This window comes from Pinus tabuliformis, chromosome J (genome assembly GCF_031772625.1).
Source record: "Pinus tabuliformis cultivar Carrire ecotype Pingquan chromosome J, CPIR1, whole genome shotgun sequence".
Classification (NCBI taxonomy): domain Eukaryota; kingdom Viridiplantae; phylum Streptophyta; class Pinopsida; order Pinales; family Pinaceae; genus Pinus; species Pinus tabuliformis.
In genome coordinates this window covers 1,357,246,062-1,357,267,364 of record NC_142295.1, presented here as the reverse complement: position 1 = coordinate 1,357,267,364, position 21,303 = coordinate 1,357,246,062, and the positions used below count along the sequence as shown (strand labels likewise).

The window sequence follows — 21,303 nt, the reverse complement described above, 5'->3', positions numbered from 1 at the left end:
CTTGACTCCATATGCCTAAAGGACAAGGCACTAGTCCAAGTCATTGGTGATCAATCCCAAAATTTCTCCATAATTTTCTCCCCTAAAATCGGTCCTTTTAAGGCTAGGGCAAAAACATAGGGCTTGCAATGATATTTTAGGGAGGAAGTTTTTTGGTGATTTGAGAGTTTAAACATCAAGCTTAGGGTCTAGGCTACCTTTTCTCCATGTTTGATGGGAATCCACTCAAATTTCATCCATAAAATCTCTTGCCCTATGTTTTACTCCAAGAGGGAAGCCTTAGTTCTCTTCCCCTCAACTTGAGGACTTCCTTGAAGGTTGTATAAGCTTAGTACTTGTTGAAGTATATCATAAGAAGCCTTTTCTTCCAGGTCTTGACCTTGTGAATAACTATCATCGTTGAAAATCTCAAAACCCTAGGTCTTGAGCCTCTTTTCTTTGAGAGTGTTTTGCTTCTTTGAAGCATTGTGCCATTATTGAGCCTCTTTCTCGAATGAGCTCTAGTTTGATCACTTTGTGCCATATACCTAGCCTATCTATTTTAAGTGATATCTTTCCTAACGAGACTCCTCCCATCGGTGAAAGTCTGCTAAGAGCAGGGGGTTTTGGCTGAGGTGACATTGGACCTCTACCCCATTGTTAGCACTTAGTCTAGCTATTTGTCTTATAGGGTTTCCCTCTCTAAGGTCTGCTAGATTTTGTGGTAACATTTGTTGATGTGGGGTAACATTGGATGTGCTCTAGCCACGAAATTGGTGGAGAGGCTAAGGCACATGAGATCTCCATTACCCAAAAAGGGTTTGGGAAGATTCTAAATAGTTTGGAGATATTAAAATAATTAATATTTTTAATGGAGTCCCTAAGTCTAAACTTAAGGAAAATAAAATATTAATGTGAATTAATATAAAACTGTGTTAGAATGGTCCAAAAGTCACGGATCAAGCCAAATCTAATCTTAGCTGTTGATCAGGGTCTTAATCTCGGCCATTGATTTGTCAACGAGAAAAGTATAAGAGGAGGCTTGAGGATCACTTGGAGAACACACCAAGAGATCAAGATTTCGACTTTTTGGGGCTGAGTTTGTTGAGAAAGTTGAGAGAGTGATCAAAGTTGCAGTTGAGGGGTAGTGAATACAGAAGCAAAGAGGCAGAGATAGCACTGGGAGGATCAACGCAGTAGCCGGAGAGAGGGACGCAGAAGCAGCCAAGGGTTCACGCAGAGCCAGCCAGGGCTCACACAGAGGCAGCTAGGAGCTGCGCAGTGCCTCAGAGGGCCAGCGTGGGTGACGCAGAGGGCTAGAGGATTGACGCAGTGCCTCCAGAGGCTGACGCAGGCCAAGCCAGAGTGACGCTGGGCTAACGCTGGGCCAGAGAGAGGCTGACGTAGTCCCTAGAGGCTGACACTGGGGTTTCGTGGGGCAGATTGGAGCTGTGGAGCTGCCGGAGTGTTTATCCGGGGTTTCAGTCGGAATATCTGCTTCTGAGTAGAGAGGTACTACTACCAATATTTTTCTCTGTTGGGTGAGCCGGATTTGGCACCCAGATTGTATTTTGAAACTGCTTAATAAATCAAACCCTCAGATAGTTGCACCGGTTTTCCCACATTGGGTTTTTCCGGGGACATTAGTCCAAAAACAACAGTGTCACTTGTGTGCTTGTTTCTGTTTCCTTCAGTTGATGATCTGTAATGTGTTGAGCATGTACTTGTATTTATTTCCAATATTTACATGGTAAATAACTTGTTAATTAATAGAACAAGTAGGTAGGAATAAATCAGAAAGTACATGAAGGGTTTCTAATGGGTTAGACTTAGAAATTCCAATAACATTTTGGCACCATTGCTGGGGACAAAGTGAGTCTACCTTTATGAAATATTTACCTTCTTCCCTAACGACAGTATAAAGCATTATTAGGTGACTCCATTGGGATAACGAAGCCTTGGTTATCCGTTGAACCTCAAAGACAATGCTTGTAGGGTGAAGCAAGCATATCTCAAGGCATTTTGAGAATGGCTCCTTGGAAGGTGCGTGAGACATTCCCTGATATCCCAAGATTTAATTGTAATCCATTATTCGTACTTGATCATATAGCTGAATTCATCTCATATGTTTCGAGAGAGGGCATCACCCACCAAGCTACTTTGGTGAAATTATTCATTGAGTCTCTTGGAACATGTCAAATCAATGATCTCTGTGACCCTACCAGCACCACTTCATTTGAAGTTTTAATTGATTTTTTTTTCTGGTATTGGACATCACAATTCATGATTGATAAAGATGCATGCAACATCTTGGCCATTAATCAATTCTGTCTTTATCTTTCTGAAAACGCGAAGAATTCACCAAAGGTCTTAGAGCTAGATTAGGATGATCCTGAGGAAGCCGCAAATATATAAGATCATTAAGAAAATGAAGGATATATGGAAGAATTTAGGGCTGAATTATGTAAGTGTGGCACTTCATAAGACAAACATTGAAACTTGAGAGGGAAGATATAGTGGAAGTGCTCATTAACCTTTAAACTTGTGCCGCAGGCCTCTGCTATTCTACATTGTTCAGCAATGGCAATTGCAGGACATGGTGTTGGGGGTCCATCTCAGAAACCCTTTTTTGTGCACTATTTCATGTAGAGAAAACTTCCAAATGGATAAATGCATATGCAACAGTAAGAAGGTGTAAAGTTTCCTGCTTTGTAACAGTTTGGCCTAATGTGGAGTCTGGACTAGTGACATGGCTACAGAGATTTTGCTGATCGCTCGTGCCAATATATAAATTTCAGACCTGTGGAATGGCACCTGTAGCAACTTTTTTTCAGAAAGGATATTGTAAACAAGAAGATCACAACCAATTCTAAAGAAGATTAAGCACTCATGAATCAGGCAATGGTCCACCTTCCACAGATTCACTGGGACAGCTTGAGTGCATAATCTGGTCATTTGGGTAATAGGACTGTAGACACAGGTCAGACTTGTTGAAAATAGCGAGAAAAGTGATTCCTTGATTTGTGCCTTAATTCAAGGAGTCAAAGTCGAGTCCCTTTTTGTGCATGGTTGAGTTCCTAAAATTTAGGAGTTTCCCTAAAAATTAGGAGTGCATGAGGCAGTTAACTGATGTGTTGAAATTGAAAGTCAAGTTCTTGATTTTCTTGTGTGAGTTAGTTTGCAAATTGAAAGAACAAGTGGAGTTAGGCTCTTAAATCTTAGGAGGAACTAGTTAACAAGTTGTGTTAACTAGAAAAGCATCAGTTTGACTTTCCAAACATAGAACTCACTAATTTTAACTGTTGAATTGATTTTGAAAGGACAAATGAAGACACAAGCTTAATTATTGTTTTGGTGAGCACGAGTTGGTGAGACCAAGCAATAGGAAGCACAAGTTTGTGTGTGGAGCTTGTGAGAGAAAGGTGTGCCAGGAGAAGCTTGTGCACAGGTTGGTAGAGGGCAACAAATATCAGCAGTCTTGCAAGGGTTTCAAGCTTAGATCAAGCAGGAAAGACAATTGTGTCTTTCAGATTGAAGCAATTTGTATTTTTGTAGGAGATCAATTGCTCAGTTTTTGCTATCAATAAAATTCTCATCAAGCAGAGTGCTTTCCCAGCTGGGTTCCCTATTAAAAAATTATGTCTTGAATTGTGTGACTGTTTTATTTCTGTTCCTAATTCCGCTGCAAATTGAGTAGAGAAATTCTGTGTTTGTAAGAAAAGAAAGTGTTTTTCAGATTGTTCTTATCAGCAGATCAGAATTTCGTGGAAATTCTACATGGAATTGCAGCATGGATCAGAATAAAGATAGCACGTTCGTGTGCAACAATTCATAAGGAAAGCATCTGAAGTAGGCCGCAGATCAGGAGCAACTCAAGCTAAGGGAAGGAAGACTTGTTTTAGTGCTTCTTGTGACTGTCTTGAGGGCTAAGTAGATCAACAACAAGGCTGAGCTGGAAAGGAATATTTCTGGGCTGGTTTTTGTGCTAAACAAGTGTGGTATTGACCTCAGATTCAGGCTGCATTGTCTGTGACTGTTTTGGGAGAAGGCCGAGCCCTGTACCTCAGGATTAGAGGGGGCTGTAAGGCCTAAAACAGTGATGGAATGAGCCTAGTAACTAGCGAAGCGGAGAGCTTGGAGAGGAAAGAAGGCTGCAGTTGTAGAAGGGACTTTTGGAGCAGTAATAAGCAACCCTAACCAGGCTGCAGACCCTACAGCAATATGCACCAGTCTAGGAGTGAGAAAAAGTATGTTGTTGATGTTTTCCTGTTGATTTGTTGCTAGAGGATAGAGTCCAGGCTGGACAGAGATTTGTTTGGCATCTTAAGAGCAGTGAGGAGGGCTGCTAATAGGTGTCAAAAGGAGGCCTAAGTGCAGATCAGAGAAGGACATTTGGTCTGCTAGGAGAGGCAGTTTTAGAGGCCCTAAGTACAGTTCTTGTGAAGGACTACAAGACTGTTAGTGGGCAAGTTTTTAGAGAGCTCTCAAGGGAAGCGGTATGGCTTACCAAGGGTTGAGAGTAGATCACTGTCTAGAGGGAGCATTGAACTTCATAGCTTGGAAAGGGAGGATCACGATAGTGCTGGAAGATAATGAGGTGGGAGAGTACCTCAAGTAGGCGATAACATGACCTCAAGACCCTCAGCAATTGGCCCAACATAATAAGAATGATATCAGGGCAAAGAGGATAATTCTATAAGGGGTCAAAGCAGTGTTTTTAAAACCGGAACCGGTGACTGGACCGGTCCACCTAATGAACCGGTTTACCGACCGGACCCGGTCTAACCGGGACTGGTTTGGTCTAAACGAACCGGTTTTAGAAAAATACATTAAATAATTATTTTTTAATGAAAAAAACTATTTTTAAGATTTAAAACCATGATTCCAAGCCAATAGAGACAAAATATGCAAAGATTGCTCATTGATATACCATGTAAAGCCTTAAAGGTGAATATATCAAAATGGCACCGAGTGCAATACATATCATCGACAAAATACATAAGCAATGAGGCTCTAAATGGCCACTAGAGTGCAAAAATAAAGCCTACAAACTATGGGGCCAGTGGCCTACTACAAGACTTCAGTCTAGACTCTACATATATGATAATAGTAATACTATAATAGTGATCAACATTATCACTTGAAGTTGAAACTTCTCATGAGTCTCAGTCATCATGATCAAACTCAGTTGGTTGAGTCTCGACTCCCAAACTGTGTAGCCACAAACTTCTCTATTGGTTCAGTGACTTGAGTCTCAAACTTCTGAAGGTATTCTGCCCTAATATGCCCTATTATTTCATTTGGTGCTCCACATGGCTTTACATGGCCTCCTATCCCAGCCAAGTGTTGCTTGAACCTGTTAATACCCCCTCCTTGAATGGATTTTTGGCAATATTTGCAGATCATTTTGCCATCAATCATATCACAATGAGCCCATGCAGTATCTTCGGCTTTTGGAGGCATGATGACTCCCTGGATGGTAGATCATAGAAGTGAGAAGTTTATAACACAAAAAAAAAATTCATGGACAGCAGACTCAAATGAGGAATTATCAAGTGCAAATCCTTACCTGGAAATGCAAACTAGCTCCCTTAGCCTCCTCTTGAAGATGGCAACTCCACTGACAGCTACACACTATCTCCAAAATAGCTCCAACTCCAACTCCAAGATGACTACTTCAGCAAAAACTCCACACTCTCCAAGCTCACAAACAAACTCACAAACACTCACAAACACTCCAAATCAGTTGTGTGAGACAAATGAGAGTGAGAGGGGTCTCTTATAGCAAGTGTGAGGGTGTTTTTGGAGGGAAAATACCTTTCCCTCACCCCCAAAACCCCTAAACCACAAAACCGCTGCACTTTTTGTCATAATTCGGTGGGCTGTCCATAAACCGGCCGGTTTAGGACGGAACCGGCCGGTTTGCTACAAACCGGCCGGTTCCGCCCTAAACCGGCCGGTTTTTACCGGTTAGGGCCGTTTTTTGGGCACATGAGGTATCTAACCCGGTTTTTTAGGCCGGTTCGGACCGGCCAGGCCTCTAACCGGCCGGTTAGACCGGTTACCGGTTTTTGTGGCCGGTTTTTAAAACTATGGGTCAAAGGTCATATAGTGCCTCACATCCATGAGAAGAAGACAGTGTATGAGATGTACGATACAATCCTGAAGTTGTATTAGAGTACTAGTGATACTAGGAAGCTTGTTCTTAAGGAGAAGTTGAGGAATATCTAGATTGTTGAAAAGTGTGCAACAAGAAATGCTTGTTGAGATTGCAACAAGATGATGGAGCTTAGTAGGAGTCGCCTTCACTAAGTGGGCCCGCAGGCAAATTATGGCGCAAGTTCTATTTTTTGATCACAGTGTGGATGATCACAGTATGAGTGATCACAGTGTGGGTGACCACAGTGTGAGTGATCACAGTGTGAGTGATCACAGTGTGAGTGATCAAAGTCTATTTTTAGACTGGCTGTCAAAAATAGAAAAGTCAAATATTATTGTCTCATAATAATATTTGGACTATAAACTTGATCTTATTCTCTTGGAGCACTTCAGGATGAGCTACGGATGTGGTACATGCAGATCCCAGAGGGAAATACGTGGTTACCTATGGGATGACTAATATTTGCATGCAGGACTTCAGTTAGAATTCAAGTGAGTTGAGTTTAGTGGATTGGAGGTGCAGTTGATGGAGTTGTGTTCAGTTTAGCCTTGTTAAACTAGTTGTATTTAGTCTAATTGATCAATAGACTAGAGATGAGTTGGGTGAATTAGTTATTAATTAATTCACAAGTTATTAACTCATAATGCAACTATAGAATACATCAGTTAACTCAGTTGCATGTCAGTGCATGTTCAGTTCAGCAGGGACAGGTGTTAGAGGATCAGATTGCTATCAATTGTGACTATAGCTGTGCATGATGATTTGCACAATCAGAGGGATTGAGTATGCCAATGAATTGGCCAATATCAAGAATTGTAGCCTGTGCTCACGTCCAACAAAGTGTGAGTGATTATTTGAAGGTCAAATACGAGTTTGGTAAGCCATTGTCATCAGTTCTTGAGCAGGTATTGAGCTGGAGAGGCAGGCAAGCAGTGGAATAGATTTGGAGATCAGATCTGAGCTGTATTGTGTGTAACAGGTGGAGCTGGTATTGGATTGCTTGTGATAAGCATTGTACTTTGTAATGTTACATGATTCAATCAATATAATATACAGATAGTGTGGGGTTTTTAGCGAGATGCTTTCCCCGGGATACATACTGTGTTAATGAGTTTGATTGATGCTTCTATGTGTGCCTGTGAATGTTTCTGCTTCTGTAAATTGATGATCAACGTAGAGGAGATTATGTATTATACATGTTCCGCTTATAATTGTATGATCAGGATAATCTCTGTGAATATGTGTTAAATTATTCAAAATTTCTACATAGATGAGCAAGGATGAGCCCATCATCCCATATTTGACAAGGTTCACTCAGGTATGAGATGAACTAGGTGGGGTTGGCGTGGTTATCTCTGATCATGATCTTGTGAGTTTTGCCTTACTTGGGACTTCACAAGTCGTCGAAAGGGTTCCAGGATGTTGTTAGTGTGAGAGAGAACTTTCCAAATTGGGAAAGGTTTTGGATTGACTGCATACGTGTTGATTTTAGGTAGCATCCAATGTGCTCTAGCCTTGAAATTTGGTGGAAAGGCTAAGGCACATGAGATCTCCAAGACCCATAAATCGTTTGGAGAAATTCCACCTGGATGAAGAGTTATTAAAATAATTAATATTTTTAATGGGTCCCTAAGTATAAACTTAGGAAAATAAAAATATTAATGTGTATTAATAAAATATGAGTGAGAAAGTTCTAAGTGACGCGGATCAAGCCAGTTCTAATCTTAGTCGTTGATTAGGGACTTAATCTCGGCCGTTGATTCGTCAACAAGAAAAGTATAAGGGGAGGTTTGAGGGTCAGTTGGAGACGCACCAAATTGATAAAAGAATTCGATTTTCTGGGGCGAGGTTTGCTGAGAAAATCGAGTTAGTGATCAGAGTTGCAGTGAGGGGCAGTTCAGCAAGGGATTTTCATCCGAGGCTGAAGAATACATAGCAGAGAGGCAGCGCAATGCCGAGAGAGACAATGCAGGCCCTAGAAGGGCTGACGCAGAGGCCGAAGAGCTGACATAGAGGACGCAGAAGGCTGACGCAGGTGATGCAGAAGCCATAGAGGCTGACGCTGGGCCTCAGAGGCAGTGCTGGGGAGATTCTGTGGGGTAGACTGGGAGCAGATCAACAGACTCTAAGCCGGGAAGGGGTGACCCAACTCTTGGAGGAAGGGGTGAGCCCATGGAGTCACTGTGGGGTTTGATCATCCGATTGTTGATTTGCCAGAATATCTGTCTCCGAATAGAGGTACTACTGCCAAGGATATTCTTTGTTGGGTGAGCCATTTCTGGCACCCTAGTTGTATTCACGAAATCTGCTTAATAATACAAACCCTCTATATGCTGCATCGATTTTCCTGAATTGGGTTTTTCCCGGGGACGATTGTCCAAAAATAATGGTGTCCCTTGTGTTATTGTTTCAGTTTACTTTAGTGCACGATCTGTATATTTGTGAAGGTGCAATATTGTTTACTTCGATGTTTATGAAATTAAATAACTTGTTAATGTAAAGAACAAGTAGGATATTTTAAACCAACAATTGCATAGGGGTTTTTGATGTGTTAGATTCATAAATTTTCACAATATGAAGGGATCTGAAGAGGAACCATAGAAGGGAGATCAATTATGACAGAGGATGAAGAGAACTGTGCCTTGGTAGGCAAGAGTAGCAAGGCCAAGGGCAAGAAGGGCCAAGGAGAGGCCGAGTCCAGTCAGAAGGGCAAGAAGAAGGATCTAAGAAAGATCGAGTGCTTCCATTGCCATGAGTTTGGACACTATGCGTCTAAATGTCCTGGTAAGAAAAGGGGGACGGGAAGGTAGATGACTTTTCTACCCAGTTCGAGAAGGATTTCGCGTTGATAGCTTGCATGGCAAGCTCAACAGATAGTAGCATGTGGTATCTTGATTCAAGAGCTTCCTTCCACATGACCGGGAACAAGAAGAGTTTCAGCCACCTAAAGGAGAAGGACATGCAAATTCAGATTGAGCTAGGAGATGATGGTCAGTATGTAGCTAGAGGAGTTAGTACTGTCAGCTTTCAAAGGGAGTCAGGTAATTCCCTTCATCTCAAAGATATTCTTTATGTTCCAGGATTGAGGCAGAATCTTGTTTTCGTAGCCACCCTTGAGGACATGGGTTACGATATCATCTTCAACAGAGTTAAGGCTTACCTCCAACAAGGGTGGTGCTGTGGTCATTCTTGATAGAGAGGATTACCGAAGGAAGATGTTGGACCACCTTTGTAATAGCGAGAGCTACAAGAAACTTAATAAGGATCCTTTGAAGAAGATTTCCAAAAATGTGGCTCTTGCTATAAAATCCAGTAGCTCGGTCAGCTCGTTTAGTCATAAGCTTATCGAAAGTAGCCTTCTTACCCCTAGAATCTATGGCCTTCCAAAGATTCATAAGGAAGGGGCTCCTCTGAGACCCATTGTCAACACGATAGGAGGGTCGACCTATCTTCTTGCTAAATATTTAGCTCTGAAGCTTAAGCCCCTTGTTGGCTGTACAAAATCCTTTGTCAAGGACTCTGCATTGTTTTTCAATGAGTTAAAGGGTATTGCTCTTGATCCTGATGACAAGCTTGTGAGTTTCGATGTGGTCTCCCTATACACTAATATCCCCATCAATGAGGCCATTGAAGTCATTAAGCGTATTACGGATCCTGATACAACTAGATTAGTTGGTATCTGTCTCACCTCTACTTTCTTCTCTTTTGATGGGGAATTCTATGAGCAAACTTGTGGTGTCGCCATGGGTTCCCCTCTCTCCCCTGTGGTGGCTAATCTATTCATGGAGGATTTTGAATCAAAGGCCTTAGCCTCTTCTCGTCTTTTGCCTAAGATGTGGAAGAGGTTTGTGGATGACACTTGTGTCATCTAGTCCCATGGTAAAGAAGAATTGGACCTTTTTTTCCTTCATCTTAATAATCAGTCTAGTTCCATAAAGTTCACCATGGAATTTGAAAGCAATGGTAGTTTGCCCTTCCTTGACGTCCTCCTTTCAAGGAATGATGATGGCTCTTTTTCTCATCAAGTCTTTCGGAAGAAAACTCACATGGAGCAATATCTTCATGCTAATTCTCATCATTTCCCGGCTCAAAAGCTTGGTGTTCTCAACACTTTAGTGACTAGAGCTTTAAGAGTTTCTGATGGCAACCATCTTAATGATGAGAAAGCACACCTCCTGAATGTTTTCTTGAATAATGGGTACAGTAGACACCAATGTACTAAGGCTTTCCTCAAAGTCGAAAAAGGTCCTAAGGCTAAGATAGAACCCAACAATCATTTTTCAAGTGTTCATCTCTCTTTTATTCGAAGGACCACTGTCAGGATTGCAAGGATCCTAAGGATGCATAAGTTTCCTTCAACATTTAGGCCTCTGAATACCATCCAGAGCTCCCTAAGATCTGCAAAAGACTCGGTGGACCCTAAAAATATGAAAGGTGTTTATGTTATCCTGTGGGACTCCCTACATAAGTGAGATTGGTCGCTAAATTAATCAAAGGATTTGTGAGCACGCTGCTGACATCAGGCATGGCAGGACCCGCTCCTCTGCTTTGGCAGAACATGCAGAAAAAACCAAGCATCACATCTGCATTGAGGAGGCCCAAGTCATTGGCAGGATTAGTCATTTCCATCATCGAAAATTCAGGGAGGCCTTAGAAATCGAAAAAAGGCCCACCAATTTGAATAGAGACGATGGTTGGAATATTAGCAGAAGTTGGATCCCTGCCTTGTCCTCCTAATAGTTTTTAAGTTTCTTTTTGACTTTTGTTTCTTCTTGTTTTTCAAGTGTTGCGGTTAATATTTAGGTTTTATCTTCTGGATCTTTCTTAGCTCTTGTATTTATCTTTATCTTCTTGTTCTTAGATCCTTTAAGTATTTATTTTATGTTAGACTTTGGTTATTTTTCTTGGCTCCTTGATTTATTTGTATGGCCTTAGCCCCTTATTTTGTGGTTGACCCTGATTCTTTAGTCTCTCTTACTTTGATTATTTTTGTTTGATTTTTGTTTTTTTTGTTTATATATATATATATATATATATATTTTTTTTTTTGTCTCCCCCGATAATAGGGCCTTGACTCCATTTTTATTCCTTTGGTTATTTTTGACTGTGCTCCTTGGTTGATGTTTGACTTTGATATTCTTTTTATTCTATATATATTTCAAAACTTAATCTATTTCTTGATCTTATTTATTATAGTTGGATCCTATTATCTAATGTTATTAATTAAATAATATTTTTCATAGTTAGCCGTTTATTGTGGTTGGTATTATTTTTTGACTTCACACCTTGTTTGAGGTTTGACTTTGTATGTTTGATTCCTTTTATTCTTTGATTATTTTGTTCCTTAGCCTATTTCTTGATTTAATTAATATAATTGGTTCCTATTAATTAATGTTATAAATTAAATAATATTATTCGTAAACTAGCCGTTTATTATAGCTGTTATATCAACTAAGGGTCTCTACTTGGTCTCTATTTACGCTGATGCCATGATTTGCCTCTTTAGCTTGTCTTGACGATGAACTGCACTGGCTGGTTCAAAACGCGTCGGCAAAAATTGTCCTATGTGATTTCTACTGAAATTTTTTGTTCTTAAAGTAGATAGGTGTGAGGGTGAAGAATCTCTACAAGTTGCAGGTAGAGACAGGTGCAACTTTGAGAAACAAGGCAGGTAGTGCACAAAGTAGAGAAGTGATGGTTGAGCGAGAGTATGATAGAGCTCTCAAGTTGGAGCCTCAGCCAATATCTCAGTTTCAAGTTAAGCTAGTTGGCAGTTGGGCTGACCAGCAGGATGATGATGAGGAGGAGCAAAGCTCACAAAGTATGGTGGGAAAGAACAAGATTTCAAGGCAGGTTCCACATAAGAAAGTAGGAAGTCTTCTAGTTTAGAGGGAGTAGCTGCAGCAGCGGAGAACTTGGTAGAGTTGAAGACAGATCCAGGTGGACAAGGTTCTTCCAGGAACACCTTCTTTGCTAAGAGGGAGTGTTGAAATTAGCCAGAAAAGCGATTCCTTGATTTGTGCCTTAATTCAAGGAGTTAAAGTCAAGTTCCTAAAATTTAGGAGTCTCCCTAAAAATTAGGAGTGCATGAGGCAGTTAACTGATGTGTTGAAATTGAAAGTCAAGTTCTTGATTTTCTAGTGTGAGTTAGTTTGGAAACTGAAAGAACAAGTGAAGTTAGCCTCCTAAATCTTAGGAGGAACTAGTTAAGAGGTTGTGTTAACTGTTGTTAACTAGAAAAGCACCAGTTCGACTTTCCAAACATTGAACTCGCTAATTTTAGCCATTTGAATTGCCTTTAAAAGGAGGAATGAAGGCACAAAGTTTAATTATTGTTTTGGAGAGCAAGAATTGGTGGGACCAAGCAATAGGAAGCACAAGTTTGTGTGTGGAGCTTGTGAGAGAAAGGTGTGCCAAGATAAGATTGTGCACAGGTTGCTAAAGGGCAGCAGAGATCAGCACTCTTGCAAGGGTTTCAAGCTTAGATCTGTGTCTTTCAGATTGAAACAATTGTATTTTTGTATGAGATCAATTGCTCAGTTTTTGCTATCAATAAAATTCTCATAAAGCAGAGGGTTTTCCCAGTTGTGTTCCGTATAAAAAAATTCTGTCTTGAATTGTGTGACTGTTTTATTTCTGTTCCTAATTCCGCTGCAAATTGAGTAGAGAAATTCTGTGTTTGTATGAAAAGAAAGTGTTTTTCAGATTGTTCTTATCAACAGATCGAAATTTTGTGGAAATTCTACAGGACTGTTGTAGAATTGTGAGAACCGTGGCTTGGTTCAAATATATTATTTCCTGTTGATGAATTTACAGAGGGATAGGGTCGAGCCAGCCTTAGAAATCGGGCAGGAGCAGAGCGAAAATAGAAGGAATACAGGTGGATTTCAGTACAGGCCGAATTCCAGAGGAAATTACAGAGAAGAGGATCAGAGCACTAATGTTTGGAAGTTCAGGGCATTAAATCAAATTCCCAGGCTGACCTGAGTTTTGCTTTAATATCAAATTTTAATGAATATTTCTGAGGGCCGACCTATATTTGTGGCAGAATTGGAGGGCTGAGCTGTCTTAGATTTAATATATATATATATATATATATATCTGTGTGTGTGTGTGCGCGCATGCCTTTGAAGGCAGGAGAAGCCATCATTTGAAGCATTGGGGCTGGTTTTCCCCTTATTTTAGGCATCCTTGTCCATGTTGGAAGATACTTGGACAGCACATTGGATGTCGCATGGCAGCTTTGAAAGCCCAGTTTGCCCCTTGGGATCACTGGAGACAGAGCTTAGGGGCTGGCTTTCCCACCTTAGAGGCTGTGTATGGGCAGATTTGAAGACTTTTTGAAGAATTTATGCAATCAAAGGGCCTTTGGACGCTGGACGCTACACCAGCACCCTCGTTTTTCCCTCTTCATTTGTGAAGGGTCATCATTGTGGGCCTGTGCCCATAGACTTTGTACATGTGACATTAGAAACCCCATTTCTTTGCATTAATGTAGATTAATTAATTTGTAGAGAGGGCCTTTTTCCCCTCAGGTTAATTTAGGGGATTGTAGCCTAGAAATTATTATTTTATTACGAGGGAAGTTGTGCACCTCCTCTATAAATATAGGTGCACTTCCTCTCATTTTCTCATGGAGATTTGGTGGAGAAATTTCATAGCAATCTGAAATTTCTGTGATTTTTTTTTATAAATATTCAGCAAATCTATCAATACAATCTTTTGACCATTTCTGGCATGATATTCTCGTGATGTGGTGTTCAAATGTTTGAATATATGACGACAGTTTTTCTTCCTTAAGCAAATATTTCATCTCCTGTACGCTTAATCTTGTTATTTACGTACACCTGGAAGCATACTGTAAATGATGCTCTAAGTATTGTCAAAACATATTCTAGTCTTAAATGGTCATAATCTGCTAAAGGTGGCTTCATAATATCAACTTCAAATTTATAAACCTTCTGTCACAGCCTTCTGCTATAAAGGGTTGCCTCTATAATATAAGCATCATTTGCTGCCTTCAGAGCACTGTATGTTACTATACTTTCACTGGCACCTTTACATTATCTTGATAGCATTGATTGGTGGTTATGATTTTGCTTGCTGTTTACCTTTAGCGTTTATGGTGAATGTATGATTTGAATGCTCTAAAAATGTTTTCTTGACAACAATTATGGATCTGTCCCGCACACACAATGATTGATGTTTTTCAGACGTTGCTACATCGCTTTATTTTGAGCATTAATGACATAATGATTGGGGTACTAATTCATCACTGTTCACTTACATCGTTTGGGCACTGTCGAGGAGATATTAATGATAACCAATCTGTGGTGGATGTTTTTGTCTGAAGCACCTGTTGAAACACTGCTCATTAAATATACCTTAAGCAACGTTGTGCATCTTCTTTATATAACATGGTATTAACATGACCACTGGTGTATCGGATGATTGTGGTTAAATAATATGTCTGTTGTCCCTTCATTATGACATACTTTACATTTGGCACATGATCTTACCCTAGCGGTATGACATCTCAATGATAGCAATTATGTTGAAGGAGTGATGCAATTTCTCATTCATATTTCACGTACATTACTAATGATCTATTTTGTCACAGATACACTTTTCATACACTTCTCATACATGCTACAGGTTTCATGGTAAGATTGAACACTTGTAAAGTATATAATGAGCAAGACTTTTTTTATTTCCAAGCATCACTTAAATGATTTGGTGATTTAATGTGCTGTTCTTTTCTTGCTTCAACATCCTTTTATCTTGAGATCAGTTTTCAAGTTACTTTAGTCAAGCTCAGCTAGAAGAACTTGCCCTTTCCTCTACTTGACCTGGCTAGTCTTGCTTAGAGGACAGCCCTCCTTAGGATAGGAAGCCCCTTCCCTACCCTTAAAGCGAGAGGCAAGGCCACTGAGGTGACAGTGTGTGGCTCTCCCACTAGGATTAGGACTGTTGCCTTTAGGTGAGAGTTTGAGTCGCTACACATTGCATAGGTGCTTCTATAATTTCCTTGTTTCTTATGCTTCAGATTCCTTTTCTGATGTCTTTAAACATTTTTGATGTCATTTTTGGTGGAACTGAGTGCCATATTTTGTCTTGATTTCATTTTCTGAATGGCTGTTCACTGCTTTTTGGTTTTTGATGAGAGAATGTTTTTTTGATATTCAACTTGTTTTTGCAGAGTTATTAAATCAGGTGAAATTTTTATGATGCAAGTACAGGTTCGAATGGAGTATGCAAATTCATTAGATGTATGTCCAATTACAAGACGGGAAGAGAATAAGCCCCAGCAGAAATTGGTATGTTTTGTCCTATTGCTAGAATACTAATTTGTACTGCTAAACCTTAAATGCCTCCTGAGTCTCATATTTAGTTTTGAATTTTCTGGACTCTACTAAAGCTTCAAAAAGGCCTTTATGTTTCTAATTATAGCTTTGTTCACCTTATAGATTTCAGCGAGAGATATTATGAAGACTGGATCCATCATATATCTTCCTGTGACAGCCTATTCGAGTAAAGTTAATAAAAGATATGATCCTATACCAAGAGGAACACTCTATCCAAATGCAGATGAGATAAAATACATTAGGCGTCTTGTGTTATACAAGGCAAGTTGTTGATAATCAGTTTCAACATCTGCTATTTAATAGTTTGTGTTTCTGTCTCTTATTAATTCCAATTATAACAAATTCCAGGACCCGGCAATACTTTTACTAAACAAGCCTCCTCAGCTACCAGTTCAGGTATGCATTTATGAATAAATTTACTTGATTCAAATTTTGAATCACTTGGTATCTGTGTCAGGTTAAATGACATGTTTGGATTTTCTTATCAATCCTGATATTGTCAGTGCAGGGCAGCCTTGATGTCCACAATAGTATGGATGCCTTGGCAGCTGCAGCACTATCATATGATTATCAAGAGGGCCCCAAATTGGTAAGCTTCATCTTGCATCTTATTTATGTTGGGCATCTACTTTTGTTGATTGTTGAAATCCCTTGTTTTGGTTGGAGGCTGTGTTGTTAAAGACCAAGTGAAGGATGTTTGAAATAGTTGATTTCTGGGTGCTATATGACATGGTTGCAATCTATACGATGAAAATTCATGGATGCAAAGAGTAATTTGAATTCTGGAAGCTTATGTGATGTAGGAAGTGTTGACCCTGCTGCCTACACCTACCTACAAGTCAATGAGAAAAAGTATTCAACCCTACAAGGTGTGGTTGGTGGTAGGGAACTCAGAAAAGGGGCTGTCACACTAATATCGATTCTTTCCGTTTGAGCTATCTCCTAGGTTAGTTAAGGGGGGTGGTCCCTAATGAAAAGTTAAGTTAAAAGATGTGAGTTTCTAGGAGAGTGTTATAGTGAAAATGGATTACTTTGAAGGATTTATGGGCAAATATGAAGTGAGCAATTTGAAATAACAATGCCAATCATTAATATGATTAAAAACCATAAAACCAGTGCCTTATAAGGAATTTGCTCAACAATTTAAAGATATATTTGCTCAAAGTAAAATACAATGCTCTCAAAAGAGAAAACAAAGTAACCTTGAAATGTAAATAAGAATTGTTAGCACAAGATATGTAAGATACAAAATGATTTTGAGATAATCAACTTTATAAATCAAAACATGTGAAACATATCTTGCCAAAACCCAAAAATTAGTAATTAACTTGGAAATGTAAAAGAAAGGAAGTGCTAAACCAAGACATCAATCTGCAGTTAGACTTGAAACATGAAAAGAAAACACTTGTTTGAAAAGATTACAATACTTGCTTTTGGAATAGACTTTGCATATGAAAACTCAAACCATCAAGAGACAAGTAAAGTAAATGTAATGGAAAGTGCTCTTGGTTAATTTTATTAATTAGTTCTACAACAAGATTACAATTTAACTCTTCAATCCTCAGACCTTATCCTCGCCCAATGATATGGATCTCACAGTGAAGAGTCAATAGAGGAGTAGAGGATCCCTAAGATGTCTACTTCAACCAACTTATGTTGGAGGTAAAATTTTAATGAGGCTTGGGGCCTTCCTACACTAAAATGCCTAGATGAAATGCAAATTGTGTTAATTCCCCAAATTAAAATAATGATACATGCAAATGCTTCAAAGAGATTGATTTGCAATGCTTGAAAATGAAATAGTGTTCAACATAAGTTGCAATTATAACTTCAATTGGAGGAATAAAATTAGCTTACAAGTGTTGCATGTGTTTCATCAATGAATTAAAATGATACAAGTAATTTGCTTGAAAGTAAAATTTGTTTCAAATAGACAATGACAATAAATTGCTCCAATATTCAAGATAACAATGTAGCATACAATTAAAGCATATATTCAAGTGCTCATGAAACAATTTACCAAGGTAAATGGAAACGAATCAAAGTTTGTTAAGAATATAAAATGCTTGCATGTAAATGATGAATTGCCCAAAGTAAAGTGTAAGCTTGTAGCTCCAAGCAACAATGAGAAATAAAATGCAAAGCTTAAATGAAATTGTAACAAACTTAATGAAATGTGATAGTGAGGTTGTGTTAATTCCCAATTAAAGCATGCATGTAAGTGAATGAAGTATGAAAGCTTAAACCATGCAAATGTCAATCCACCTAAGAGAAGCCTCTCTCTAAATGGCGAGATAGGATACCATGGGAGAAATCCCAAGCTCCCACAAGCAAGTTAGGTCTTTTATTAATATTACAATGAGAAGAGGGCCCTTCAAAGTTCTCAACTATATTTCAAGGAGAGTCTTCACAATAATTGCTTGAAACATGGACACTAGACCTCTTTTCTTGAGAAAGCAGTGACGATCTCACAAAACTTATGCAAGGGAAACAATGTGTGAGTTTCCTCCAAATGCCCACAACTTAGAGAGGAAAATGGGCAGTCCTCTAGTGAACTTGACTTGGCCAAAATAAGCCTCAAAAGGGTTCACGACATCCTTGGAAATCGAACCCCCAACACTTGCCAAAGGTCCTGCAAACACTTGTTAGATGTTGCGGGAAGTTGCTCTTCAAAATTTGCCACACAAGGGTTAGCAAACAATCCAAACAATGGCTGCAAAATAAGTTAAGTATTGATGGAAAAATAAGCAAGATAAAATGTATATGTACAATTATAATTTACGAAAGGCTAAGCTAAAGAGTGAAAGTAAACTCTCGTCTTTACTTAGCCATCTTCAAGTTCTTAGATAGCAAATGAAAGAAATGAAGTACAATGTTTTTTTAAAAGAGATTTAAATTTAGAAGTTCTCGGCTTATGTACAAGCTATGTGCTGGAATCCCTGCAAAACCACTTTATAAGATAAGACTATGAAGGTTCAAAGAACAAATGAGAGCTCCTTTAAGAATGTATTAAGAGTGGGTTGGTCTCTCCAAAGACTTTCCCTCACGCTTGATTCTGTAATCCCAACAAGATGTTCCCTTTACAAAACTTCAATCAAGAATTAGTTCCATATAGATTTAGCAATAAACAATGATAAAAAATTCTAGAGATTTATTTAATACCAACTAGAGCATTCTATACTTAGAGCATACTTCTAAATCAAATGTCAATGCAAGTTAGCTCTACATTAACAAATCTACAAGAGCATACGGAAGCAAATTAGATCAAAGCATGAGTAAAATGAATTATACCAATGTTCAACAATTCATCCCACTCGAAAAGGAGGAACAGCTCATGAATGAAACCCTAAAGTCTTTATTGATATTTCTAAAAGTGTACAAGGCAGTAGCGCTTCCGCAAGCACAATAGCTAGCAACAAACTTATACAATGTGAGAGCCCATGGCTCTATTATATAGAGAGTTGGGAGCAAATCCCAATGAAAAATGACAATGACAAATGGTATTGGAGCCAATCCCAATGTAAAAGTGATTAAACAAGTGGCATGAGGTGACAATCCTAAAGATAAATTCAAATTTGTTGAATGGAGCTCCAATGCCAAGTGTAAAAATCGAATTCTGGTAAGTGGACATTATTTTCTTCTTCCCTTATGTGCCAAATTCGAATTTTATGGTGGAATGACAAGTGTATATAGGTGGTAACCCATGTGGGGACAATTTCCCACAAAAATCTCCACCAAATATTCTCCCAAATCCTCTTAAATGTACATTAACTTCACAAATTCGAATTTCTAAGCAACGTTTTCATTTAATGCTAGAAATTCGATTTTATTTGAGCACATGTCATTTCCTTGACTTTAGGAGTCCACATCACCTTGGGACTTCACTTTAACTCCTCCATAATTTTCCACTTTATTTCCACAACATTTAGTATGTGTGGATATTTATTTTTCTCCATTAATTTAATTTCTGGCTTAATTAATTGCCAGATTTCCCAATAAACTTAGGAAAAGTGGGTTTTGAGGGTCCAAAACACATTATTAACCCCTCAAAGTGTGTTATAGTAAAAAGTTGAGGGTGAGAGGTGTAATTTTGATTACTCATACCCCATACAACTTCTCTAGACTACACTTATTACAATTTAAATACAATTTTATTTGCAATTTTTGACCTGCGGGAAATCTAAAAAATTAAAAAATGACTACTTAGACCTAACCAAATTCCACGATTTTTATTGTGTGATCTAGTATGGTGATATACATCGACTCTAGACACTAAGATGTGTCAAGGGCTCAACCTTCAAACCGTCACCTCGGCTTTGGGGTAAAACGTGAGCGTAAAAACCTAAAAAATTATTCGCCTCTGAAAAAGAGGGGATAATAAACCAGATAAAAAAAAACACTCCAAGGTGTACTGGTTTGCTAATCGAGTCCCAATATCCTAGGCCTGTTATAGACTCAAAACTCATCATTACTAGTATCACTTATTACAATTCCCCGTAGGGTGTGGAATCTGGGTACAAGAAAGATGATGAGAAGATAGAAGTAGAGTTAAAAAAAACTCCGTTGACTGATGATATCTGATAGTACAAGTGTTCTCTGGATCATCCTTGGGCATGGAGTCTTTATATAATCATGAGGTGTCACTCTAGTGGTCAACAGGAAGAAAACCCATTTCTAAAATAAATTTAGAAAAGTAAGTGTTTACTCATGGAATTTTTCAGGTGACTACTGAAGCAAAGGAAAAGTTGCAGAACTTAAACTATTTTAAGCACTTTGTAGGAAATATGTGGCTTTCCTTAAATATAGATTATGTTCTTGTGCTAACACGGAGAGAGATATTTCAAAGAGGTTTTTGTTGTGTTGTTGGTTTGCTTCACAAGCCAATTTTCAAAGGGGATATGTATGCCCTCACATTGAAACATGCAATTATTATTATTTTTTTCATTTTTAAAAGCTGTATAATATCCTCTTTGATGACGTACTATGCGGAGTTACTGACAAGTGCAAGCTACTACCAATTATGGAATGCTGTTGTCACCCAAACATATATTGGGAAATGTCAAGTCCATAACAATGTTAAAATCAAACCTGGTGCAACGTTGGAGGTAATGCCCCAATGTTACCACCACATTTGCTTCCCTTCATAGTTGGTGCATGCCAGCTGTAGGGAGGATTCCCTAAATGCTGCTGTTTGACCTGTAGATTAGCTTTGGAGGGCAGGGGATGAATTAAACAACATAAGTTAAAATACTCTTCAATGAAGGTTGATAGATCCACCAAGGATTGGTGCCAACACCTTTGGGTTATGGAGTCCAAATCTACATAGAGTGGCCTTGAGTGGTGATGGAGAACATAACAGGATAATCAAATACAAGATTTGTTAAAATTGGCAACTAGGGCAAAATTCCACCTTAGGACAACTCATATGATGGAGATGATTATTGCATTGGATTCCTCTTTTCGAGAGGTCCAATTTTGATATAAAGATCATCTCATTCTGATAAGCATAAGTGGAATTTTGAATTTGTTCTCTCCCATGCACAAATTGTCAAGGTTCGTCTCAGTCAAATGTAGGCTCAAGAAGCCTAATGGATGTGTCTCCTCACCCTCAATGAATTGTATAAATAGGAGTGACCTCTCTCCTCATTTGGACATCACTCAACTCATTCATCTCTCTCTCCTCTCTTGATTGGTTCGTACAACTTGGGCAGCCTCTCTCTCTTCTTCGCACGTGTGGCAGGAGGCCGAAAATTTCAGGACAAGGACAGGCCGAAATTTCAGAGAATCAGACCAACATTG

General features: G+C 39.0%; 1 protein-coding gene across 2 annotated transcripts in view; it reads left to right on the top strand.

The window, feature by feature from the left end:
- Positions 1-21,303, top strand: part of LOC149232425 (RNA pseudouridine synthase 3, mitochondrial-like) — a 253,207-nt gene that overhangs the window by 22,362 nt on the left and 209,542 nt on the right. For both annotated transcript variants that reach the window (XM_089379403.1, XM_089379402.1), the window contains exons 2-5: positions 15,379-15,456; positions 15,607-15,765; positions 15,853-15,900; positions 16,013-16,093. In XM_089379403.1, the coding sequence (XP_089235529.1) occupies positions 15,379-15,456; positions 15,607-15,765; positions 15,853-15,900; positions 16,013-16,093 (366 nt within the window). The remainder of the gene's footprint in view (positions 1-15,378; positions 15,457-15,606; positions 15,766-15,852; positions 15,901-16,012; positions 16,094-21,303) is intronic.